The sequence below is a fragment of the Aquila chrysaetos genome, chromosome 5 (assembly GCF_900496995.4).
Source record: "Aquila chrysaetos chrysaetos chromosome 5, bAquChr1.4, whole genome shotgun sequence".
NCBI lineage: Eukaryota > Metazoa > Chordata > Aves > Accipitriformes > Accipitridae > Aquila > Aquila chrysaetos.
In genome coordinates this window covers 51,052,503-51,079,029 of record NC_044008.1, presented here as the reverse complement: position 1 = coordinate 51,079,029, position 26,527 = coordinate 51,052,503, and the positions used below count along the sequence as shown (strand labels likewise).

Sequence of the window (26,527 nt, the reverse complement as noted above, 5' to 3'; positions counted from 1 at the left end):
TAGATTATATTGAAAGGTTTGGCCCTGAGATTCTAATATCATTTTCCAAATCTGAATGCCGGTCAGCATTTCTTTGTTTTTCCCTTTTTCAATACTACTCATCTCCATGTTCTCTACTTTCTTCTCCTGGCTTACTCTGATACCTTCCTTCAATGTTGCTCCTGGTCATTTGCTTCAGATCAGTTGGCTGTGTGCATCCCTAACCATAAAGGATAATCAAACATCATGTGCACAAGACTTAGAAACATTTGTTCATCTCCTGCAATAAATTTGAGAGTGGAAAAGAAGTTGTGTAATAGGAAGTAGCCTAGGTTAGCTCACATCAGATTCAGTGACTTAAGCGAGGCTGCTGCTTACATACACACTTAGTTCCTTGTGTGATCTTGGTCCAGGTTCTATGTCTGAATTTATACAGCATGTAAGAAAACAGAGGTGAGCACCTGCAAGCATTACCCATCAGGGAGATTTCAGAAAGCAGCATTATAATAAATAATGCAAGTACCTTGTAGTACCTACCTAGGAAAATAGCAATTGGCAATATGTCTTGCCCAAGCTACTGAAATGACATAGTATTGTTAATCCCATTCTTCCCCACCACCCATGGTCTGGTTTTGCTTTTATTCCATTGAAATCATCCTTTTTGTGAGGAAGGTGACCACACAGGAAATAACATTTGGAGCATAAAAATAGCCACGGCCCGCTACTGGAAACTATACGGGGGTTTGGACAGCTTTTAACAGGGCATTTTCCTACGTGAAGCTCATTCTCATTGAATGCGGAGTTGTTGTCTCCTTTACCCAATTTACTTAAACTCTTCACCTCAGCCTCACTCCATCCCCCTGCCACTTCACTCTTGTCTCTCTAGACTTCCAGTGACTGGAAGCTTTGAGATTTTGACTCCCGTTGGAGATCTCCATAACCTCTTCTGCCAAGCCAAGCAAAAACTGAATGAAACTCAGGTGTCCAGGCAAGATCTGTTTGAAAACAACCACTTCAAAATTCACAGCACTTGCAGCTCCATGGCAGACTCCTTCAATACGCACCCTAAATCTAAAGGCCACAAACCTGCAGGTTCTGGATGGCTAATTTTCATCCCTGGATAAGTTTTTCAGTAATTCTGCAAAAACTAATTGACCATTCAAGTTTAAAAGTAATCACTCTTTTCTAAGGAAACATTTAACTTCTCTTCTGCTAACTCTTCAAGGCAGGAACTATTGTTCTTTGTCTCTTACATTATGTTTGCACAATCCCTGGTCCAGTGTCAAGTCCTTTAGGTATTACCTTATTAGCAGTTTTTACCACACAGTCTTCTAATTCCCGCTTATGTCCCATTAGCTTGGCGAAGCTGGTATAAGATTTTTGAATAGGAAACTATAGCAATGCTCTTAATGCTCGGAGTTCACATGCATAATTCCTGTATTTGTCTCTTGTTATTAGCAATGCTTTTTTATTACATATAAGCTTTTCTTTTGCTGCTCTCTAAAATATGCATCATTTAAATGACATTAAATATGACAGCTGTGAAGCCCTTGCTGTTCATAAAATTGTGAAATATGGACATTTGCACTTATTATTTCATTGAACACACAATCATGATCTTGTCCATCTGTACAGCTGGCATGATCTCTCATGAGGAAGCTGGCTGGGAAATATGATGGTCTTATCCTTTGTTTTATACTGACTTAAGACCATGTGTCTTCACTATCGAACACAGCCATGAAATATTTTGTCATTCGTTGATTTACATTCAATTGTAATAGAAAATTTCAACTTACACTCAACAGCACAGGCAGAAACGACAGCAAAAAAAGATCCTGCAAGATACAGCTAAGGGCAAAATTGAAGAAAATTATATGTCTGGCCTGGTAAACAAAAACTTCTGTTCGATCACATGATAACCACCAGATTTCACTCTCTCAGTAAATATTAATAGAAAACCTTCACATCTAAAAGAGAAAAACCACATTTCTCTATTTATCTTTGTCCTGAAATGCAGGTATACAGACTTCTTCAGCAGACTCTACTTACATATAAATATTGTCTCAAAACAAGTTCAGCTAAGCAAATCTGATGATCGTGAAGACCATACTTTCATCATAACAAAAGTCTATGCTACTCAGGAAAAAATATGTTTGGCTAAACTACAAATCTAAAATCCATTGAAACAGTGCAGAATAACATTTGGCTCATAAATCAGGATTATGTCTAATGAATACCAAAACTGGAAGTATCCTGCCGAGGCCCCATGCCGAAACTGAATTTTGGTTTGAGGCCTCAAAGTTATCAGTAATAGAGCTGCACCTGATTGACTAATAAAAGGAAAATGTTAAATTTCCTGTAACTAGAGTCATGAGAACCCTGACACAGTCTAATCAGTTCTTTGGCCCTGCATTGTATTTGTACGGGGTGCTTGTTTACCCTGAAATAACAAGTTCTCTGGGGTAGAGAGCAATCACGCACTGTCACACTTCACAAATATGTTCTACGCTATAAAGAGTAAAGCCTCTATTAGTATAAAGGTACAAAGTTCAGCTACAGCAGTGTGTCTTTGATTTCTTGGTGTTATGGAACCTATTGCGTTCCACGTTGATCCTTGCCCTGGGCTTTGGAAACAGCTCCTTCAATATAGTAAGGAGAAAAAATTCTTGTGCCTTAAAGAAAGAAAAACTACTTTATACATAGACCTAACATTATAGAGGAAAACTACTGCCTTCCTCTCAGTTTGTGTTTAAATGAATGTAGCATTAACCAATACAGTATATACAAATGGTCACTATTTCAAGTATTTGAATAAATATTTGTCCTTTCTTGTCTCTCAAATTCCTTTTTATCCTCAAGCAAAACAACTTGTGGCTCATTTGCATATTTATGATCCTGTACAGTAGTAGCAGATGCATTAAATTTCATGACTCTCCAGAACAAACACATCTTGATTCAGATGGCACATACTTACTTTTTGTTGTAGCTCAGTGTTCATAGCCCTAACTAAAATGTTAGAACCAACATTTGGAGATAAATTTATAATACACTTACATGATCATTTTGTGGTTTTGCAGCATATCTTTTCAAAAGGATTTAGGTGCTTATTGTGGGCATAATTAGAAAATATGAACTCGTATAGATGAAGATTGAATGCGAATAAGGCAAAATGAAAAATTCATTGCAGAAGTAAAATAGCTTCTGTTTATTTAAACATAGCTATGTGTTAACAGATTTTTTCCTAGTTTGCAAAAAAAATGCAACCCCACTGAGGACTGTGGATATGCCAGATTTGAATTCCTGAACTTGTCTGCCATTTTCTTCTTATACAACAGTGACAACAATCTGTTTTCCTCAGTCTGTGATGGCCCTTACTTCTGTGATTGTCAAAAATAAAATGTTATTGAGTGCTATGTGAAAGAGGCAACATCTGGTGAACAAACAGGGGCTCTGAGGAAATCCGTTATGTTGCAAGTCATGAGCAACAGATAAAGGTCAGCAGGACAATTACTGCCCTCACTGTAATGATTCACTGGGGAAAAGCAAGAAGAGTAAAGTAGGTGACCTCCACCTCACAAGATGACTTCTGCATGTCACTACATGTGTCTAGAGATGCACGCCAATATGGAAGCAGGAGAACATAAGCAAGGAGCAAACAGTGAGAAGGAATGAAAAAAGGACAAGGTTGGAAGAAATACATGATACATCATTGGGAGGAATACTAGTGAGAAAGACAATGTGGTTATGAAAGCAGAAGATGAATGATTAATGTAGGAAAATGCAGCAAAACCAGAGGAAAGAATAAGCATGGGTAACAGTTGAAACAGATTAAAAAATTAAATTCGCAAACCAAAAATGAGGTCACCAGAAAATAGCTTCAGAAAAGTGACATTGCACATCAAATGTTTGGCAGCAAGAGGAACAAAATTTCCACTTTCTCATATACATTCTGTGTGTCAATACAAATACAGAAAAAACTACAACAAAACCCATAACATAAAACAGTCACACCCTCCTGTAAGCTTGTGTGGGTGTGTCCTGGTTTCAGCTGGGATAGAGTTAATTGTCTTCCTAGTAGCTGGTATAGTGCTACATTTTGGGTTCAGTATGAGAAGTCAACACTGCCATTTTCAGTTGTTGCTACGTAATGTTTAGACTAAGTCAAGGATTCTTCAGCTTCTCATGCCCAGCCAGCAAGAAGGCTGGTGGGGCACAAGAAGTTGGGAGGGGACACAGCCAGGGCAGCTGACCCAAACTGGCCAAAGGGATATTCCATACCATGTGATGTCATGCCCAGTATATAAACTGGGGGGAGTGGGGCTGAGGGGAATTGCCACTCGCAAACTAACTGGGCATCAGTTGGCGGGTAGTGAGAAATTGCATTGCGCATCGCTGGTATATTCCAATCCTTTTATTATTACTATTGTCATTTTATTATTGCTATTAGTATCTTTATTAGTTTCTTCTTTTCTGTTCTATTAAGCTGTTCTTGTCTCAACTCATGAGTTTTACTTTTTTTTTTTCCAATTCTCTCCCCCATCCCACTGGGTGGGGGAGGGGGAGTGAGTGAGCAGCTGTGTGGTGCTTAGTTGCTGGCTGGGGTTAAATCACAACAGGGTGGGAACAAAGCAGCAAATAAAACATGAAACCCAAAACCAAGAATGCAACAGTGTACTAACAGAGGGTAGAACCCCCAGCTCTATGTATACTTAGAGTTGAAAGTAAATGTGAGGACAGAAAGCAAGTTTGAAATTCATTTTCGATTCTTCTGTTCTCTTCTACTTGCCAACTTCTTTTGCTATGTTGGCAAATACTCTTGTTTCTTGAGTTGCACATTTACAGTCTTCATTAAGAGACTATACTGTGAATCATTACCAAGGAAAAGTATCCATTCTCCACACCACAGCCTGGCTGCAGCCCAAGTGCTCCATATTGAGTGAAGTATTGAGTCAAGTGCAATAATAGTGGGATAAACTATTTGCCCTCTATGAAATGGATTCAGCACATCTCAACTCAGCAATGTTGCCTGGATATAAATGAAGATATTTTTGTTATTATGTTCTACTAAAAGAGATGGAAGTGACTTCATTTTCACAAGGGACTCAGATTTGACTTAGCCCTGGTGGATCAGAGGTGGTTCCTGGCTCCTGTGGGAGCCAGTAGTTGTACTCATCATTCTTAAGAGTCAGTGATGACATAACTGAATACAATCTATTTGACAATTAATGAGGATAAAGAATGGTTAGCAAGATTTGGTGGATGGAAGGAAAGAAAGTTTGTAAAGCTCCAGATTCACAGTTTGGAGCTATATACTCACTGAAAAAAACAGCTTATTTTCCACTTTCCTTCATATTTTCTACTTTGCTGGCTCTGTTGCCATATGCTATGAGAACTCCTCATAATCTGTGACATTTCTTCAAAGTCTGATACAGGTATTAGTAAAGCCTACAGAACAAAATTCTATTTTTGTAGAGCCATGCAGTAGCTAAGACCTCTTTTCCTCCTCATTCTGTATAGACATTCCTTACAGAACCTAAGGTGCATTCTACATAAAACTGGAAGAAAGCATGTATCTTCACACAGTGAGCCAGATTCTAGTCATAGTAGTACCAGTATAAACTGTACATAGGAACAGCTTCTCTGCATTCATACATTAGAGTAGAATTTGGTCACTGGCAACTGGAAACTAGGACAGCCTAAGACAGAATCTTATCAGGTGTCACCTACAAAATGCTGCTATCGGGTATATTTTCTGTATTTCATGTTTTACCAAACAAAATCTATTGTTTACTTTTGCATCTGGTAATGCCACAAATAATTTCAATTCTTTACTGATTACCAACTTATAGAAGGCTGTTGCAACACAGGCAAAAGCCACTGTAAGCTGACTTGTCCTACTTAATTTAACTAGGCAAGTAGGGGCATATGAAGTACTACACAGGAGGATCACTCGTGCACTTGCGTGTTCTGGAAGGGACTTCTCCTCCTATGTATACAACCACCAATGACACAGGAACAGAAACTGCCCTTTAAACTTTCTGGGGGGTAATCTCTAATTTTTCCAGGGACCCTCCATATCTACTTTAGTACTGTGGCAATCATTATCAGGCTAGTAGAACTCAATCTGTCTTCATTAGCTCTAGATATGTGTAAGTCACCAACATTTGTCTGTAAACAGACTGCTTAGCAAAGTATTTATTGATATATTCTAGTGCATCAGAATAATAACCTTTGAAACAACATTACTATTAGATGTACAGATTTCTTGAACTGTTACAAAGGCTGTCCAGTGATACCTTGTTTTTTTCCCAATGGATATTTAGGAAGACACTCTCACGAACTAGAGAGCAGAACAACTATCAGAGAAAAAGAAAAACTCTAAAACGCTACAAAAGTTTCTGTATGCTGACTCTGCATCTATGCCTACACTTGCCAGCACAGTATTTTCACACTAGTCAAGCCTGTCCACTTACTATGCATAGCCTCAAATGTATTTAACACTTGGAAAGTAGGTATGAATTTTAACATTTTGTATTTGGTCACAAAAAAAGTCTAAAAAGAGATACTGCTATCAAGAAACTTGGTCTTAGCTAAGTATTTAGCAGTCCTTGTTCTAACAATCTGTCCTCCAAGGAGTGGCAAGGTCCAGCATCTTCCTAATGGACGGAGAGCCAAGCCAGGTAGCCAGGCTGGCAGGGCAGGAGTCACACCAGCCACAGCCCTGTCCCACTGTTCCTAGGCAAGATATGCAGGGGGCTAGAGATGACAGCCAGGGCACGCAGACAGCCCAGGCAAAGCTGCAATAACTAGGCAGGTACAAGCTCAAGCCAAAAAATCAGTCCATGGGCCAACAAACCTTATAGCTAGATAGAACCATAATAAAGCTCAAAGAGAAGCTGAGGGCCAGGCCAGAGCTTAAATGGAGCTCCTGCACTCCTGGGCAGAGGCGTGGGTGGAAGCCCCAGCTGAGGTTGGTCAAGGTCATTAAGGCATATTAGAGCACTCAGAGCCCTAACAACATTTTGGAACCAATACTAACAGACTGCTTGCACATGGCTACAATCAGTTAGCAGATACCTAAGGAAAAAGATAGCAAAAAGTTCAGTTGACTTTTTCCTGGTTTTCATTGTACCGCTGTATTGCTGTATTTTCTTCACTTAATTTCACCAGCTCAAGATCAAGGCCTGATTAAGATACTTGAAAAAAGTCCACACATTTTTATTTTTGTTTGATTTATTCCAACTTTGTGGAATCTGCTAATACTGTCTAAATCTCCCATATCTACATTTTCCTGCAAAAGGACTATTTCTAGAAAAGCTTTTACTGTGCTTTAGTCTGGGATATGTACCTTTTCCCACAATTTTTCCTGATACCCTCCATATCTCTTAATCCTGAAACATTCCTGATATCTTTATACTTGAAACAGTAGGAAAAGATGGCACAGGCTTATCTCTGCAGCAATTCTTCAGCTACGCTTGTGGTCTAAGCAGTACAGACTACAGTCTTAATCAAAGAAAAAGTCAGAAAAAAATGTCAGAAAGAAAAGAATCAGTAACAGACTTCTGTTATGCTCTTAAGTTGCCACCTTCTGTTCTTGCATAGGGAGAGTAGGTGAAGAATACAAAGGACAAAACTAGCTCAGACTATTTTTGAACTATTTCTTTCAGCTGTTTTTGTTTGCACTATTACAAAGCCTTGGCAGGCAAGGAAAATATTCTTAGAATAGCAGATTTCTTGCTTTGTTCTGCATCTGTTCCAAAACCATACAATTGTATTTGAACAGCTGGCCAGTAACATGCAACTATCAAACATGGCAATGACATACTATCACAGTGTTCTTCGTAGAGGACTGAGGTTTCAAAGCTGAAGTAAACATTCAAATGTACACATCTTGATCTTAGAGGTACATATTCAGATTTAAATCATACCTTTTATTTTTCTTGAATTGAGCTTTCTATTGGCAATGAAGAGCAGACAAGTAAGTACTCATTATATCAAAATAAGAAACTGGAACTGCTCTGCAGAAAAGAATTTCCTGGTGCTGTTTCTAGGACTAGAACCAGAGGAGCTCAGTCTGGCCATATGTCATTACCATGCTGCATGTAGTTTTAGAGTTTTGAAATTGTATTTTGTTTTTTAGACAACACTGTAAAGAAGTTCAGAAAAAAAACCACTTGATGAGCACCCATATCTCCTTCTATGTCCTCATCTACTTTGTAACTTTGTATCCAGGGGTATACATAACCCAGTTCTACAATCTCCAGCTACAATCTTGGGGCCAACTATGTTGTTCTTCTATGTTACCTGCCTCCTGATCTATAAAGTGAAGCTTGAATTTATGCCTACGACCTTCATGAAAACTATCTTTACATTTAAAGAACTCTAAGAGGATGTCAAGGCTATTTTTCTGGGTAGGAAATAACATAGACCTAAGCTAAGCTCTTAAGTGAAGTTTCTGGTAACTGCTGCAACAAACACCATAATTAACAGTTCTATTGATGTTCAGAGATTTTTGTGCTCATATGGAATGAGATCTGTACAGCATCTGCTCTCCAAAATGTAAGTGAAAAAGAAAAGGGTAAATTAATTAGCTACTGGTGAAAACTGACAACTATCCCAGTACGTGTCGCTACTACAGAAGGGCTAAAGCAACTTTCTTATTGAACGATGATTTTTATAAAATGTAATTAGCGTTGCAGGCTTTGCAGACTGCTTCACACATTTGTTTTGATGCAGGTTCCCTTTCCCTCTCCGTTCTTCCTTCTGCTCAGGCAACAACAGCTTTCAACCGAAACACTGTAGCACTGGGACGGCTGACAGCCACCCCAGCCTAACCCAAAAGCTAAAAACGCCCACAAACAAACAACAAAACAAAAAAAGAGCAGGGACTAGCTTACTTTCATCAGGTGAGCAAATTGCAAAAAAAGCCAGACAGAACAGGCGGAGTACTGGCATGGCAGCAGGCTGGAGTGTGCGCATCACTGCAGCTGTCACGCATCTTCCTAAATCTGGGATTTTTTTTGCCACCCCGACCCCCCGCGTGGGTTTGTAAAAACGCCGGGCTGCGGTAGGCTTCTCCTGACAGCTCCTTCCCCGCCCTCTCCGGGCAGCACCACTGGGCCGCCCATGAAGCGCGGCAAGGCACGTGTCAAAAAACGAAGCAAAAGAAGAAAGTATCTTTCCTACACGGAGCCGCCGGGGGAGCAGCCCTAGCCCTTTAAGCTGCCCACCCTCGCCGGCAAGGCCGCGGCGGCAGCTGGCGGCTATTTATACGCGGGCGGCGGCGAGCGCCGGGCGTCTTGCGCGGGGCGGTCCCGGTAGCAGCGGCGGGGCTCGGGCCCGGGCCCGGGCCGGAGGCTGCCATGGACACGGTTTTCACCTCCACGCCGGCGAGCGGGAGCCGCTCCCTCGGCCGCTCCTCCGCCGAGTCGCCCCTAAGCCCGATGCGGCTGAGCCGGCTGCAGGAGAAGGAGGAGCTGCGGGAGCTCAACGACCGCCTGGCCGCCTACATCGAGCGGGCGCGGGCGCTGGAGACCGACAAGTCGGCGCTGCAGCAGCGGCTGGCCGAGCAGGAGGCGGGCAGCCACCGGGAGCTGGACAGCCTGCGGCTCTGCTACGAGGCGGAGCTAGCCGACGCCCGCCGGGCGCTGGACAACATCGCCATGGAGCGGGCCAAGCTGCAGGTGGAGCTGGGCAATATCGGCGAGGAGCACCGGCAGCTGCACAGCAGGTCGGTGCGCCGGCCCTCCCGCCCCGCCTGCCTGGCCCCGGGCGGGCCTCGCTGCTGGGAGCCACCCTGCGGCTGCCTCCTCTCTGGGGCTGTTGCAGGGCGAGGGGAAGGGGCTGCTGCTCGCCGGCAGCTGCGTGTTGGGGAGGGAGTGCTCGGTGCCGTAGGGTGGCTGGGTCACGGCAGCGGTGACACCCCAAAGGCACGGCCCTGTGGGGTTGGAGGGCCTTCGGTTGGGAGAAACCCTAATGTCTGTCCTGAAGATGCGCTGTGGGGACTCTGCTGGGAGTGCCTCCTGCTGTGGTGCTGCTGGGCCGCTTCAGCACCTCCCTGTGATGGGCATGGGGCTCCTCCAGAACTTGGGGTGTTGGGTAGCCTTATGGAGACAGTATTGTGAGAACGCATAGCTGCCTGGGTTTGGCACTACACCTGTGTTTATAAACACTCAAGAAGCTGCCATGCTGGAAAGCACCTGGAAAGTTACGGGGGTAGGGGAAGGAGTCTCTGCGTGGAGTCAGCTTGCATCTTTTGGGGGCTTTTTAGCTTGGACATTGCCTTGAGGGGAATACACAGAGAAGGTAGTCCCGTAAGCAGTATAGCTTACCTGGTCCAGGCTGGTACTGCACAGAAATCGTCCTAGTGGCTTTTAGGTCTTGATTTACATGCTACTGGGATGAACTGCTTGCTGTTTCAGGTTTGACTTTCTTGCAAGCTGTGTATCCTGAGCATGGAATCATCTTGTTGTCTAGTCTTGCCAAGCCTGGAACAAAGGGGTTGCCCAATGTAAGTGCAATTAAATACTCTTGAAGGTGAGAAGAAGTGTCCAATGCCAACAATCTTCCTTTATGGATATATACAGAGTGCTAGCATTGCTCATCACTTTAATCCGCCATTGTACTGCTAAATCAATTACAGACTTACAATAATTTGGGTGTCCACAGGCCTCCTAAATCTTGTTATAAACTTGCATCATAGCAACTTTAGGCACCAGCTTTTTCTTTTAACACTTGTATGGAGCAAATACTGCCTCCTCACAGGCTCAGTAGGACTTAAGTAGCTGTTCTGCTTCAGAATAAAACATGTTTTTACTCTAAGCTTCTGTTTTCAGCTGCTTAGAAGTTCTTGGGCTTGTCTCATTCATGCTGGGTTTTGGCTCATAGATCTGTTTCATAAATCTAACCAGCCACTTGAGTGGACAGTAAGGAGAGGGCTAATGCCAGTTCTAAAACTTTTCTGCTGCTCTTTGTGTTTGTATAACTCTTGTGGCTTTGTTTATAAAGCTTTAGGCTTGGCAGGTATGCAATCCTCTGGACTGATTTTTTTTTTTTTTTTCTTTCAAGTAACTAGGTCTTAGAAGTGGTTAACTTTACAGCCCATGGGAAATAATACATAGTATATGCTGCTTTCTGAAAAGACTAGACTGAAGTACTAATATTAATGAGTGTTTTGTATCTGGGCTGCCTAACTGCAAATGTCTCAGATGACTTGGAACAAACTACTTTGAGGGTATCGTGCCCTTTATATGTATACCCTTTAAATAACCTGGAACTCTTATAGGATGGAATGTTACCAGATAATTTCCCAACAGCATTAACCATTGGCTCTTACTAATCGCTGGTAAAGAGACTTAAAGCTTCAGCAACAGTGAAGTGTGCTTGCATTTCAGCTTTTTTCGTACTATTCACAGTGGTAATTGGAAGTAGGCCAAAGATGTTTGCGGAGGAGAAGTTGTGGATAAGCATATCAGTTGGTTGAATTCAGAGCCTGAGGAAGGTCAAAGCAACTACAGTAGCACAGCAGAGAAAGACAAGACCAGTTTCTTTCTGCACCAGTGAGTATAGATGTGCATTTTGTTACTGAACCCGACATATGTGGTGTAGCAAGCCGAAGCTGTAAGAATGAATTCTGCAAGTGCTGTTAATGTCCTCTTGTCCTGACAAATGAGTCTGTTTCAAACATACCTGAACTCTTTTGGTAAAAATATTTACATTCTCCAGGTCAAGCATATATGACGCCCTGAATTGCAAGGAATGTGACTGGCAGTGCCTCAAAAGTTATTGCTTGCAATTGATAGTCAATAAGCTGTGCTTAGTTCTGGAATGGTTGGTATATAGAATGTTGTAGAGTACTGTAACTGTCACTGCTTGCTGCATAACCATGTGGTGTTCTGAACATAAGACTTGGTTTAAAAGGGTAGTAAATGATCTTGTCAAAGCCAGGCTTGTTTAATTGCTGTTCTTAAGGATGAAAAGACTCGCTTCGGGGTTCTCTGAAAATAATGTTTGTCAGGAAGGAATATAGGAAACCTGAACCTGGCTGTCAGAGGCCTGCATCAGGAAAGTGGACTGTTAAAACACAGATACTAATGGAATTTCAGTCTTGCACATGCTTTGATTGCAGAATGAAATTTACATTATTGTAGGATAAAACAGTCAATGTTATTGTTAAGTGGTGTTACTGATGTACTTGTTAACATCATAACTAATACTCACAATAAGTGGTAGTGGTAGCAGAGATACAAAAAGGAAGGTGGCTAATTAATACCTAGAAAAGAAAGAAACCTGTAAATGCTAAAAAAACCTACAACACATTATCCTGTTTTTCATTGTTACCCCAGTAAAGCTACTTTTTTCCTAGAGTCTGAGTAACAAAGAAATAACCTCTGCTAGCAAAACATTTGGGTTTGTGTCATGGTCATGAAATATGAGGACACAATGAACAAATGTCTCTGAATAGCAGGGCTAGAAAAGGCCTTGAGCAAGAACCTGATGTAGCCACATGCCCCAGGCCTGTGTTAGAATCAACCATACCTGCATGCCTTCCAGCAGATGTTTGCATAACCCTTTTTTAAAATTCCAGATGATGGAGATTCCAGAATATTCCCCCAGGCTATGTGCTTCAGTGTTGAACTACTGTTAGTTTCCTCTCCCTAACATCTAACCCAAATATTCCTCCCTGCAATTTAAGCCTGCAACTTCCTATCTTTTCCACAACAGACATGGAAAACGGATTCCCTTCCTCTATGCAGCAGTCTTTCATGTAGGTAAAGACTGTTATGTCTCCTGTCACTTTTGTCTTCTCTAGACTAAACAACCCTTATTTTTTTCCAATCTTTCCTTGCACTCCAAGCTTTCTAGAGCTGATCACTCCTGCAGAATGACTTTGGGTTCTCTCCAACTGGTCTGCTCAGTTATCAACTGGAAAACTCATTGTATGAATTATCTCAACTTAGGCACTTGGCAGAACAGATTTTGCTAAAATAAATTGAACACTTTAGTCTTTGCAATCTCAAACCTGAGTTTTGAGCAGGAAGTCAGACTCTGAATAGCGGTCGGGCAACTGCAAGGATTTTAGGAGTTAGAGCAGTCTGGGAAATGATCACCCCTTTCTCTGACAGGAATTCACTGTGAGGCCAGCACTTCTCCACTGTGGTGCCAAGTAAAACTGGCAATTTAAGCAACTCTGTTGGCCACGCCGGTGGTACCCAAGGGCCCTGTACCTGGGTATTTGTGCAAGGAAATGGCTGTCTTCTGAAGGCAAACAAAGCTTCTCTCACCCTGTAACTCCACCACGGTGTGAAGGAGGGAAGACTGCGTGACCCTTCCTGAGGGGGAAGAGTCCCCTGCAAGGGTGCCGGGAGGGAAGGGTGGTTGCTCCGGGGGCTCGCTGCCCTGTGGCAGGAGCTGAGGGGCTGTAGGGGGCAAAGCCCCAGCTGGGGATGGGCTGATGACAACACCTGGGCCGGCGGCCTCCTGGGGATGAAACTCCTCCTGTGCTGTGGGCAGGAACGTCCTGGGGGGGTGGGTTTGCAGGGGAGGGGGGATGACACCACCTGGTAGCCAGAGCTGTGCTCTGCCTCCGCCTGCAGACGAGGGGCTGTTTTGCCCCTATGTGTGACCAGCACCACCTGCCACCCTGCCTCAGGAAGGCAGGCCTCCAGCTGCTGGCACCCAGCCTGCCTGCCTCCGGGTGCTGCAGGGCCTCCCCCTGGGGAGCCGGCGGCCTCCGTGGTGCTCCCTCCTGGTGAGGGGGGCGTGTGGCTCAGAGCCCCGGGGGCCACAGCGGCGGTGCGGTGTGTTTTAATGGCCAGTAGGCACTTTGCCAGGGAGCTGGCGGTGGCCTCTGCTGCTGAAAGGAGGTGTCTGTGTGAGCAGCTCGTTCAGTGGTGGCAGGTCACTGTGGACTGGTGAGCTTTGGCTTTGAGCATGACTAGTCCTTCCCTGTGGAGACGGTGGCCTGTGCTATCCCTTCCCTCTCTGGTTGGTAATGGCATGGAAAATAGCTGGCTTCTGTGCAGGACTCACACAAAACAAGCTGGAAACTGGGTCAGAAGTCTTTTTGGTTAAACAAATGATGCTTGTCTGGGGGGCCTGTCTGGTTTGTTTTACAGCCTACCCTGTGCTCTTCCCACAAGTGTTAACTAACCTCTCTTCTGTTTCAGTTCTGCCACAGACCCCTGTGAAGATAAACGCATTAAAAACAAACTTTCTCCCTCACCAGCTGCAACTTATGACTGTAAAACTTTCACTTGTAGGAATTCAAAAAAGGAAGCTGATTTAAACCTGGCACAGGCTCGTATCAGAGACCTTGATGCTCAGCTGAACGCAAAGGAAGCTGACTTAGCAAGAGCTTTGAATGAGAACCGAAGTCTGGGGGTTGGCCTTCATGAATTAAAGGATCAAGTAGTCACAGTAAGACTTGTTTCTGGAATTTAAACTTTGCTTTTGTTCCTGAAGCTTTTGCTTATTTTTCCCCAACTAGTTAACTGAGATTTAAAAGCAGGGAAAGACAATGGCAATGACAGGTGGACAAAAAGATTTCTGCAATCTTGTTGAAAGCAAATGCTACTGAGGTGGACAAAAAGATTTTTGCAATCTTGTTGAAAGCAAATGCTACTGAGGTGGACAAAAAGATTTTTGCAATCTTGTTGGAAGCAAATGCTACTGATAGTTGGTCCGTTAAAACTTGCACCTGTTGTAGGTACATTTAATTCTCTTCTATGACCACAGTATGTAATGTTTCTTGTTCTACGGACAAAGCAAGTTGAAATGTGTTGTACTGCTAGAGCCCCTATAGCGTTCTCTAACATGTCAGCAAAGGGAGCATTTGATGACCCCTGCTTCACTATGCTTAAATCTAGGTAGAATAAATAAGAGAAATTCTAACTACTTTTTTTGTAGGCTCTTGTGCTACTAAGATTCAAAGAGCATAGCTTTTCTATCTTTGTGCTTTAGTGTGATCACTGAATAAGCTAATTTCAAATCTTTAGGATGAAAACTTAAAAAAACCCACCGAACAACTTGTATCATTTAAGCAACACACTCCAACACTGGAGATGTGCAACAGTTTTTCAACATAGGCTGTATTTGAAGGATTTCACTTGTTAAACATCAAACAAATGATACTGGAAGTTAGGGAAGTTTGGAATATTCAGTGTTATGAAGGGGAGGAATGTGTATGGATGGTACAATTGATTCATCAGAAATCTACTCTGAGTCGTCAAACTGAGCTGGTGGGATTAAGGGCTGCTCTATGTCTGCCTTGTGGGAAGTCTGGCCTACCTAACAATTAAATAGGATTCCTTCTGTTGCGAATATGCTGGATCCCACTGAAATAAGTTGGTTACTCTCCTTAAGTTCTTCACTTAAGCAGTGTGTTTTGATTGCTGTGGGAATGAAGTTGAATGACCTGTAATAAGTTGACTGTCTTAGTTTGGAAAAATAACCTCTTAACCTTGATTACCCTGATGCCTGTCTTTTCTAGCTGAAGCTGTCACTGGAAGATACCAAAAAGCATCTCCACAGTGAAATGTTGAGGAGGGTGGACCTGGAAAATCATATGAAAACTTTGCAGGAACAAATGACATTCCAGAAGCGTCTTCACGAAGATGTAAGTTTTAGCTTATTAACAAGGATTTCTTTAGGTGTCTGTGATCTCTGGATGCACTTAAAAGCAATGTTAAGATGTGCTTTATCCTTAAAAAGGTAACTAGCCGAGTCAACCTATGACAGTCCACCAGCCAATAAAATCCACCGAACTAGGAAGTCTTCAAAAAAGTACACAACCTCATGTTAACTGGCATAGTACCAACAGGTATCTGGAATATGACATAATTTTCTCATGCTGCACTTCTGAAGGTAACTACAATCCCAATGTACTACTTTGTGTAACTGAAAGTGCATATATTGCAGTTAAAGTTAAATGATTCCAGATGTTTGCTAGAAGCCTAAAATAATCAATGATGTTAAATCTCCTTTAATAAGCAACTTATGTTCCCTACTTCCTTAACACTTATCAAAGGTGTCTGGTAACCTTTGTGTGAGAAGGCAGTACATAGAACTAAAAAACATGTGAATGTAAACCAAATTCCTTCTGACTGGAAGGATTCTCAAAGTGTGTGGTTTAAGCAATAGAGAATTCCAATTTCTCTAACCAACTGTTATTACTTTTTGAATAAAACAAGAATAGGTGAAGTAACAGTGCTTAAAGAAACTGAAGTGTATATGCATGTGTTCTAAGTAAAGAAAAGCAGAGAAATCCTTCTAGTTTAAAGAATTAGACAAACTACTGCGTTTATTAGTTTAAGCAGTATTGGCAGTGAGGTAGCAAAACAACCCAGTGCAGCTAGCAAGGTGGAAGTACCTGACCTAATGGATGAATATCTAAGATCTGAATGAAGATGAATTACCGTGCACTCAATGATAAATCTGCTTCAATACTGAATTACTTGTTAAGCTGGTACAGTTAAGTCCAGTCTCAAATCAAACTGTATTGGCTTGCTTATTCTCTGAGAAATTTCTTCTCCTAGGAGCTCAAGGAGGCAAAAAGAGTCCACGAGAGCAGGATAGCAGAAATAGAATCTGGCCGTCGGAGAGAATTTGAGAGTAAGCTCTTGGATGCTCTGCAGGGGCTCAGAAAACAACAGGAAGAACAAATTAAAGGATATAAAGAGGAGCTGGAACGAACATTCAGTGCAAAAGTGAGTCTGTAAAAATGCCAATAAAACAAAGCTTAAGCTGCACCTTGATATGGTTGAAGTGACACTAGCATAAATAGCTGGCTGATAGAGCCCTTGCATTCAGTGCAGAGGTGCTTGGCATAAGTTGTTACGGAATTTCAAAGCAGTGTCAAATTTGACAATAGAACTTCTACAAACACTTGGTCCCAAACAAAACTGGTTCAAGCACAAATACTGTCCCTTTGGGGAGTGCATAGGAATGGCTAATGTAATAGTTGATCATAATTCAGACTTCTGACAAATCTGAGAGCTTGTCTGACAAATTCAGGACCAAGGTGTGCTATTTTTTTATTAAGCAATTTCAGTATTGAATAAAACTGGATCTGCTGATTATAGTTTTAAGAAAATGCATGAAATACGGTATTCTTACAGTTCTACAAGAGCACTTTTTAAAGGTATGAGTGCAAATGTCCCTTCCCAGTTGCTAGTACTGGATAAGGGGGAGAGGGTGGCTATGGAAGGAGCTTGACAGTGTCCTCCAGAACTGGTCTGTCACCTCTTTCCCAGCATTAGCCACATATGCAGGAAAAACTAATACTTAGGCTTATACTCTTGATAGGTAACATCCCAGGGGTTTCTGGGTTGGTTACAGTGTACAATATTGGTATCTTAAGCCTTCTTTAATACTCAGAAGTAGCAGATCATGTGATTCTGCACTGTCAACAAGTACAGGTGTTCATTTCTTCCTGGTGGTTCTGGCTTTCTCTATACTCCAATTTATATGCCAACTCAGTGAATTTCTTTGGATGCTTCTGTCCAGGTTTTTGCTGGAAACTGTGTGAGTGCTTCTTGTAGGAGCATGGCTCTACTCTATCCTTTCTTGGAACAGCTCAAGATTGAATTGCTCTAGAAATAGCTTTGTGCTGCTTATAGTGATGCAGGAACTGTTTATTACTAAACTTTGGGGGAAGAGCAATAGTTTGATAAACACATAATATCCTGTAGGCCCATGCTTTGACAAGCAGCTTCTAAACATTCTCCACTGTTCTTCTGGAGAATGAATTTACTTAATATCTATACAAAGTCTTCATGCATCTGTACCTGAAATATCCTAATCCAGCAGTTTTCATTACCTGATTATTGCTGACTCTTTTTCTGACATGAATGTCAAACTTGTGTAAACTTTCCTGAAAAGCAATGAAAAACTTTCTGACCTGGACTTTATTGGTATCTGCACACTTAAGTAAAACATAACTATTTCCAGATGTAACAGCTGGAAATCACTTGGGTTTCCATCCTTATTTAAAATACATGGTCACAAGCAACTCATTACTAACAGTGACTTATCCATAGATGGAGAATGCCCAGCTATCTGCAGCAAGAAATAGTGACTTTGCCAATGCTGCTCGGGAGGAACTGATGGAAACAAAGTTGAGAGTTGATACTTTGACATCTCAAGTTAATCAATATCAAAGCCAGGTACGATCTTTATTTGTATAACCTTAGAATTATTTTAATTTAGATACCCAATTCAAAATATTGGCCTCTCCTCTCTAATCTTCAGTTATGGTTTAATTGATTTTTCTATCATCTTAATTTTAGAATGTTGCTTTGGAGAACAGAATAAAGGAGCTACAGGAGATGCTGGATTATGATCGTGATCTCTATCGAAGGCATATGGCTGAAAAAGAGAAAGAAATAGAACAAGCCCAGCAGCAGACACAAGCACAGTTGGAAGAATATGAGCATCTCTTAGATGTGAAACTGGCTCTAGATCTGGAAATAAGTAGCTACAGAAAGATGCTGGAGGGAGAGGAACAGAGGTAGGCTATGACAAAATCTTCATATGAGAACTTGCTTCACTGAAGATCTCTACACTAACTAACCATATATTCTTCAGAATGTGGAGGAGGCAAGAAATAAATGTTATGTCATTAGTGCCATAATAGTTCCTGAAGCATAATCTTCTGTAGATGGTATTTATATCCCACATCCACCATATGATGTAGTAAGATCAAGTAACTTGATAAACCCAACTGATAGAAGTTCAAAGGTCCATTAGACATCCCTCAACTTTTTCAAAGCTTTATGCTACATCCTAGAGATATATCAAAGACAGTCCTCAAATTTCATGAATGAAACTGGGAAATTGTGTCAACTCCCAACTATCCAGACACTGCCTGGTGAAAACAACATGAACTCTCAATACATGCTAAGAAGGGTCAAAGACTTAAACTACTTCCACTAAAGATTGCCTCTGTAGAGACTTTAAAGGAATACTTATTGCAGTTGGGAATCTTCTCTTCCTGACATAAGCTTCCTCTGAACTCTGGGGCTGGGGCTGTCTTCCAAACTTAACAAGCTACTTAGCTATTCTTGCCAGTAAAAATAAAATCTTATATTCAAGACTTCAGGGAAAGCTTGAACGTAAGAAGCTGTTAGGCTTGGCTATAGTGGGAGGATAGGAGTGAGAAGAAATAAGCACATCAGATAGTCAAGTGAATGTTATATGACTCCCTCCTAGGCTAAAGCTGTCACCCAGTCAATCTTCACACAGCACTGCAACTCAAGCAACAAGTCAAGGGCGACGGTTCCTACATGCGAAGAAAAGGAAAATGAAAGAAGCTAAAGAGAGAGGCCATAGTGCTGGATTTAAGACTGTTCATCATGCTTCATCTTCTGGAAATGTATCTATTGAAGAAATTGATGCAGCTGGGAAATTTGTCAGGCTTAAAAACAACTCTTATGAGGTACATTCAAGTCTGCATGGCCTCCCTTGCAAAGTATGACCGCTTGTGAACCAACTTGTAGCTTAGTAAGAGATGACAATAGGGAAGAATAGAGAGATGAGGGAAGAGTACTGCCAAAAAAAATGCAAAGTGGGGACTTCTCAGCTAACCTGGCTGCTGTCAAGAGAAGACTAGAGACTTTTTTTTTTTTGGGGGGGGGTACTGCAGGTGTGTTTTTCATGGGGCTGTCTGGGAGGTGCTTTTGAGGGGAGGTGCACTGGGTTCTATGATGCAGAAATCTAACACATTCAGTTGTTTCTCATCAGGTTCAGGCTAGCACCATCAGAAGTACTACTTATCCTTAATTAACTAAAGGTGCTTAGTAAATTGGTTAATGACAGCTTCTTATTACTTAAATTCTTAAAACAGCTGACAGGATCTAATCCATACAGAGGGTTTATCTGACCAGCTACATAATTCTTTGACTAGTTTAGTCTGCAAATCCAGAATTATTTGAATTCATTCTCAGAGCTTCAAAACTTGTGGCTGGTAGCTTAGCCACTTCAGCCTGAGATGCCTTAAACCTTCACAGGCTTCTATGTATGTGTTATATATATGGCCCAAGTTGGTAGATGGGCATGACAAACTTCATTTATCAGAATCTCTCTGGTAAAGAGCATCATGATCCCCCTTCAACAGAAGGCAAGAATAGGTGTGCCTAAACTTGTGGGACTAAGATTAATTCTAAGGAAGAACAGGGAGAAATCATAGGGAGGCTTTAATGGAAACTTGAAGGCTTCCTCAAAATTGATCAGATTCTTGTATGCTACAGGAGTGGGACTAAAACTGACCCTTGAGTCTGGAAAGAACCTTGCACTTGTATGATACAGTATTGGTCTATAATGCTGAGAGAAATTTCTTGTCCCGCAGGATCAACCACTACATGGATGGGTGTTAAGACGACATCTTGGAAGTGTGTCAGATGTAACATACAAATTTCCTTCGCTGTTCACTCTTCAGGCAGGCCAAGTAGTTACAGTATGTAGTGGTTTTGTAAAACTTACTCAGAGCTCTGTTCTTATGTTAGCTGGCAATAAAGATTCATGTAATAAGGAAAACTAAATTGACACTGCAAGTGCCTAAAACACTAAAATCCTTATTTTATGTGGAGAGGGAGATGGGAAAAATCCTTGCAGTGACTTGATCTTAAATGCCAATTACATTTTCTTTAAAGCTAGATCTTGGACTGAACTTGGATCATCCAAGATTGGGACATGCTGTTATTGTGAATAGAATCAATATATTCTAGTTTATTCTTAGGGTTCCCCGTACTCCTGTGATTTGATAAAAGTTGTGCAAAGACTTATACTGTTGCTAAAAGCTTTACTCCACTACAGTTCAGCAATGCTGAGCTCACCATTTATGGTACTAAGCAAAATTTTAGCTCTAAAATCATACTCCAAGTACATTTAGATAGTGATCAAAGCCTAACTCTACAGTCTGTACTCCCAAACTCTGCACGAGCTTGCTCAAGAGATCTGTGAGTGACCCCAGGCTAGGGGCTATCTTGTATACACAAACTGCTGACAGGAATATGTCTGTAACTCTGGCTTGGCTCTGTAAATCAAATGGTATGCATGTCCAAGCAAGGCTACCTCTACATCAGGTAGAAGATGTTAACAGCCTTTTCTATACTGCTTTACAGTCTTCTGTTTAAAAAACAAACAAAAAAAACCAAAACAAAAACCCCAACACCCCCCCCCCAAAAAAAAAACAAACAAAAAAAAAACCAAAAAAAAAAACCAAAAAAAACCAACCCATTACCACTGTTCTTGGTAGTCCTGGAAGTACTAACCTGCCAGGAATCACAGTAGTCCAGTTTGTGTTACTGGACATCTTTTGTATTGGAGTACTTAATAGTTACATATGTTAGACTGAATGCTAATCTAACTACAAATAAGATTCTTCAGAAGCTCGCTCTGAATCTGTTGCAGATCTGGGGTGCAGCTGCTGGTGTAAGCCCAGGTCCTAGTGATCTGGTCTGGAAGTCTCAGATGTCTTGGGGAACTGGGGATAGTATTGGTGTTACACTCATCACAGCTGATGGTGAGGTAAGTGAGATAGTAAATAGTTTCTACTGTCCTAATACTAAACTTGTTTGATGTGCTTAATTCTTGAGGGTTCTTGGTGGCAAGTCAATTGTATTTTAGGAACTTGCAGAGAGGAAGATAATGCATGTACCCAGAGCAGAAGAAAGCAGTGAGCAAGATGATGATTATGAAGAAATAACTGGGAGCGACATAGAGTTTCCATCTCGGGTAAGCTGCCTGAAGTTTAAATACATGCTATCAACAGTCTTATTCAATTTCTTTTCATTACTGTATGAAAATACTTTCCCAAGTACTATCTGTATCCTACAACTCTTAACATTTTTCTTGATGTCAGACTAAAAGAAGAAGAAAAAAGAAATGTTGTTTGGTTTCATGATAGTGGTTCCTGTGAGCACCCTTAAGCAGGTGAGATGGTGAGAATCATGCTTGTCATCTCATAGAAAACTTGCTTCATTAATACTGCTGCAGTCTATTGTCCCACGTAGGATATAGCTTGCATGGCTTTGCATCAGAAGTGGAATTGATGTTCTGCTTATTCTCTGGTTGAACATGATCAAATAGTAGCATTAACTGTTTGGTCTCTTATTACTGACACACAGAAAAATACTGGCTTTAATGTCTGTTCCATCTAAACATGTGACTATGAATAAACTTAAAAGCTGTTAACCCAAGAACAGAATGCAAACACTTACTAGAAATATCTTATTTCTGTGGGATGAAGTGACTTACCTGACACTCCAAACAGTGTCCCTGACTTAAATTCACACTGAAGAAATCTAATATTTCCATTCAAAAAGTGTTAAGAGGCTGAAATCAAAGTTCTTGGTGTATTGATTGTGTAAGTCTCTCTTAAATTGAGGCATGAGTTTGAAGCACTTCTGTTACAGCTCATTCCAGGAACTACTTTTTCTTATTTTGCTGTGCAAAAATAGTATCTTGGCTGTGCTTCAGTTACAAATACTACTTTCAGTACTTTCCAAGTGGAACTTCAGCACAGATGCAGGTCGTGCTAATGGAATTAATGTAGTTAAATAGAATAAGAATGTTTTGTGTTCAATATACTTAGAACCCTTTGCATTACTCACAACTTGCATGTTGTAATGCCCTGTGAAAGACTCTCTAGCCCCTCCAAATGGCTTTTGACTGACAATATTACAAGTCTGAACTGTTGCATATTGGATGCTCCTAGTGTACTTTGATATACTAGTAGTCAGGTATCTTTTAATTGCTGAAGTAGTCTAAACCAGAACTAATACAAGTGCTTTAAAATGGTCATAACTGAACAATTACAGACTGTACTTGACTCTGGAGTTGGTTTGTTTCTTGACTTGAAATATCACCAAGTCCCCTTTGTTAGTACAAACTCCAAGGCCCTAAGTGCAAGGGGATGCCTAGCTAAAAATTCATTCTCTCCCTCCTGCTGACACAGCATGTTGAGCTACCACAGCTCTTCCTAAAACTGATCCTACACAGGTTACAAGGAGGACTTGCTTCTTACTGCACCAGGTCTTAAAGCCACCACCATTTCCTAGATATTTTCATAATATACCTGTCTGAAAACTTAGCCTAAAAGTACCTTAGTATTGTCTTAAGAAAATGTACCTAGGAACAGGCCGTTACTGCCTGCTGCTTGGTTCTTTTCCTTGTCCCTGCTTTCAAACAAGAAAATCTGGGTAAATATCTATTACTATAATACCATCTGGCTTAAAGGATGTTAATCAAAGTCTCCTGACTTACATGCATGTTCTTGTAATATTTTCAGTCTCTCACTGAAGAAGGCTGAGTGAGACCCTGTTAAATAGGCTATTGAGAATGGTTCTATAATGCTATTCTGGCCTTTGGACTCTTAATGCACAGCATACACCAAAATGGCTGAAGTAACACCAGTGGAGCTTTAGGCTTATGAAGAGACTTACTGATACAAGCTTCTCTTCATGTTCAGAGTAGGGCCTCTCCTCAAGGTGTGGGTTTTCTTTAAAGCTCTTTATTTGAATTGACTAAAATATGGCTTGTTTGGCAATCAATGATGGAAAGCAGAAGTAACTTTTTTCCTTACACCTCTCATCTGTTTTATCAGCAACTTTACAATAAAGTTGTGTGTCATTTATGGTAAGAATCAATTCTAATACTCCCACTTGAATATTAATGTCATTCCTGTCTGCTGAATTTCTATCAAACTCTTGTCAGTAGTACCTATATGCTTCTGCTGCACTGGTAGTACTGAAATAATGGCAGCTTAGTAAAACACAGTTAACTTCTTGCATGCAGTAAAATGATGTAAAGAAAGCATGCTGTGATTTAAGGGAAGGCAGGGTTTCTGTGGGTTTTGCTTCTGCTTTTACCATCCTAACCAGGGTAGCATGAATCTGCATGCCAGTGAAGTTTTGATATTTCAGAACAGAGGTACTGATAGCTTGATAGCCTTTCATTAAGAAAGGTATAGGCTCATGTATTGCATGGACTCAAATTCTTAAAAGCCTGTATTCTTTTTACCCCCACCCTCAAACCATCTAGTATAGTTAAGGTACTGCCTCTCCTGGAAAACCTGCTTTGCTTTATTAATATGTAACTAAATCTACAAAAACACTAAAAACCCCATATGCCTACCTGAGGTTTGAATAGGTAACCAGCAATAAATGCTAAGTTTGTACACATGCTGATTAGCCTAATGTCTTCATGTTTTATTTCTGCAGCAAAATGAGGATCCTAGCTGTTATATCATGTAATGTGGACAAAGAGATGATAATCTGAAAAAACTTCTCAATACCAGGTGACATAGACTATATATGTTTTGGTATCTTCTGCAATATCTGAAACTTGGAATTCACATCTCCTATTTGACCTCTTTGTAAGAAACACTGTCCATAACGTGATGAAATTTCCTACCTTCTGATACTGGACCCTGTCCTTGGATTCACTGATAGAAAGAGCAGTAGAATATAAGCTCCATGTGAAGTTATTTTTACTTTAACACAAGGATCTGGTTTTCATGACCTGCTGAAACAGAGGAGAGTACACAGTTTACAAAGCTTATAAACATATGCCCTAGAAGGATGCTAAATACTTGACAATGAGCATGAGGCTGCCTCAGCTTTCTCAATATTCCAATATGGTGTTTCTCCAAAGGCAATTTCTGTTTCAAGCCTGAGTAGGGAAACTACATGGGCCAGATCACACCCTAGCTTGCACCTTGAGCAAGTCTGAACTTGGCAGAAGTAAAACACTATCCTGAAGAGTGCTGAGTGTCTGAAATGTTTCCTGCTCGGATCCTGATGCTGTAATATATGAAACTGGTCTAGATCACTTGCTAGAGAGAGACATTTTAAAATTAAAAGCAAGTTGTAAAAATGTTTTTGTCTCTTATTAAATGTACTGTTTCTGTATTCTAGCACCTGGAAATCCACCAGTTTCAGTATTGTATATTCCTAGATACACTATATCACAGCATAGCTGTGTCAGCCTTAACTTGGACAGATGTATCCCATAAATGTGAAAAAGCATCTCATTCCAACAGAGAAGGTACTGTAACTAGCACTATTAGTACTGTGGTCCCAACAAGCCAGCCTTCTAGGGCTAGAAAAACATGCTGAAACAAAAATCAGAACTAGAAAGCACCAACTGTAGTAAAAGGTGCATGAAAAACATCTGCTCTTGGAATCCTTGTGTCCTAAATCTCTGTGCAGTCTGCAGTACTGCTTTGTGTATGTCTAATGGGGCAGTTGGGGGAATACTGTCTATTGGCCAGTATGTAATTTACTGTAACTTGAATAGCTCTGTAGTCCATGTAAAGCCTGACCTATAACCCTCAGAAACTAGGCAGTTGGCCTTTGGGGCCACTGCATTCAGTTATTCTTAACCTTTTTACTGAAGTGCTTACCTGCTGTCTCTATGGTAAAGGGCCTTGATGAGCCACATAAAGTACACTCCTCTTTAAGAGCATGAGGGAAGGGGAGCAGCTGAGAATGCAGATTTCTCCAAATGCTGCTTCTTACCTTGCCAAAGTATTCAGTTCTGAATTTAAGACCTGTTCTGTCTTAGGATGCAGTTGTTAAGGTGAGGCTTTCCTTATACTAGCTTAAACTCTCAAGTTATTTAAAAAGTCTAGTTTTGACATGTGAAGAGTAGATGCTGGTTTAATACTTGCTTTTTAACAGATCTGAATTCTTGTTGTACCTTATGGCCCACATAGAAATAGCTGCTGCTACAACCTTGCTATATTATCTTGATTTCTTAAACTTTTTTAACTATTAAAGATATTTTTCATGTATATAAAAGCAGTCTTGTACTTTAATATTTGCAGATTAAATAATAAGTTCTTTGTTCATTGATCTTAGAGTAGCTCAAAAGACTCTGAAGTAATAAAATGAGTGAGTTTAAGGAAGATTCCCTGCACACTGAAGAAACCTTCAGAAATAGTATGCTGCCCTGTGTATTTGAAGAACTGAGTGATAAATATAAAGCTAAACTGCTATGAACTTAAGAGGAATTATCACTATTTCAAATGAAACCTTTTTGTAGCACAAGGGAAGGATGGTATTAAGCAACAACCATGAAAGATTTGAATTAGTGTACAAGTCTTGATGGGAAATAGCAGTGGTAGAGGATGTTGTTTGGTAACACCATCAGTGGTCCAGGAAACAAGATTGACTTTTATTTACTCAACTACAGAACCTACATGACAGTGTATTAAACTTGTTCTTAGCACACAATCTTAAAAAGGCACATATTAATTGACTCTCTGATGTGCAACAGATCCTATTGTGCAAATTGTCTTTCTGGTAGCAAACCTTAAAGATGGTTGGTTTCCTATGACCTCTCTCTGCACTTTGCCCTAATCAGTAACAGTATAGCTCTCTTGACTGGCTTTCAACTTACAACTTTTGCAATAGCTACTTCTGTTTGTTAGATGTCTCATCTACTGCACCTGACTAGGACCTCTATACTAAATGGCAACTGCCTACTGCAAAGTATATTGAGAATTCAAACCTTTACGTATATATCTGTGTGTGTATGCACACATGTG

General features: G+C 41.0%; 1 protein-coding gene across 3 annotated transcripts; it reads left to right on the top strand.

The window, feature by feature from the left end:
- The first annotated feature begins 8,954 nt into the window (after window positions 1–8,954).
- Window positions 8,955–24,853, top strand: LOC115341198 (lamin-L(III)-like). Of its 3 annotated transcripts, XR_003923323.2 has the most exons (13): window positions 8,957–9,709; window positions 14,241–14,397; window positions 15,470–15,595; window positions 16,515–16,685; window positions 18,018–18,143; window positions 18,267–18,487; window positions 19,189–19,414; window positions 20,324–20,431; window positions 21,388–21,504; window positions 21,604–21,711; window positions 21,839–21,909; window positions 23,582–23,613; window positions 24,198–24,853. XR_003923323.2 is itself a non-coding variant. In XM_030013721.2 (12 exons), exons 1-11 carry the CDS (start codon window positions 9,342–9,344, stop codon window positions 21,878–21,880), a joined length of 1,770 nt encoding a protein of 589 aa, XP_029869581.1. In that variant the 5' UTR covers window positions 8,958–9,341; the 3' UTR covers window positions 21,881–21,909; window positions 24,198–24,853. The 3 variants fall into 3 exon arrangements, 2 of the variants coding, with proteins under 2 accessions (XP_029869582.1, XP_029869581.1); XM_030013721.2 differs by lacking the exon at window positions 23,582–23,613 and having other exon boundaries at window positions 8,958–9,709; XM_030013722.2 differs by lacking the exons at window positions 21,839–21,909; window positions 23,582–23,613 and having other exon boundaries at window positions 8,955–9,709.
- Window positions 24,854–26,527: the final 1,674 nt, after the last annotated feature.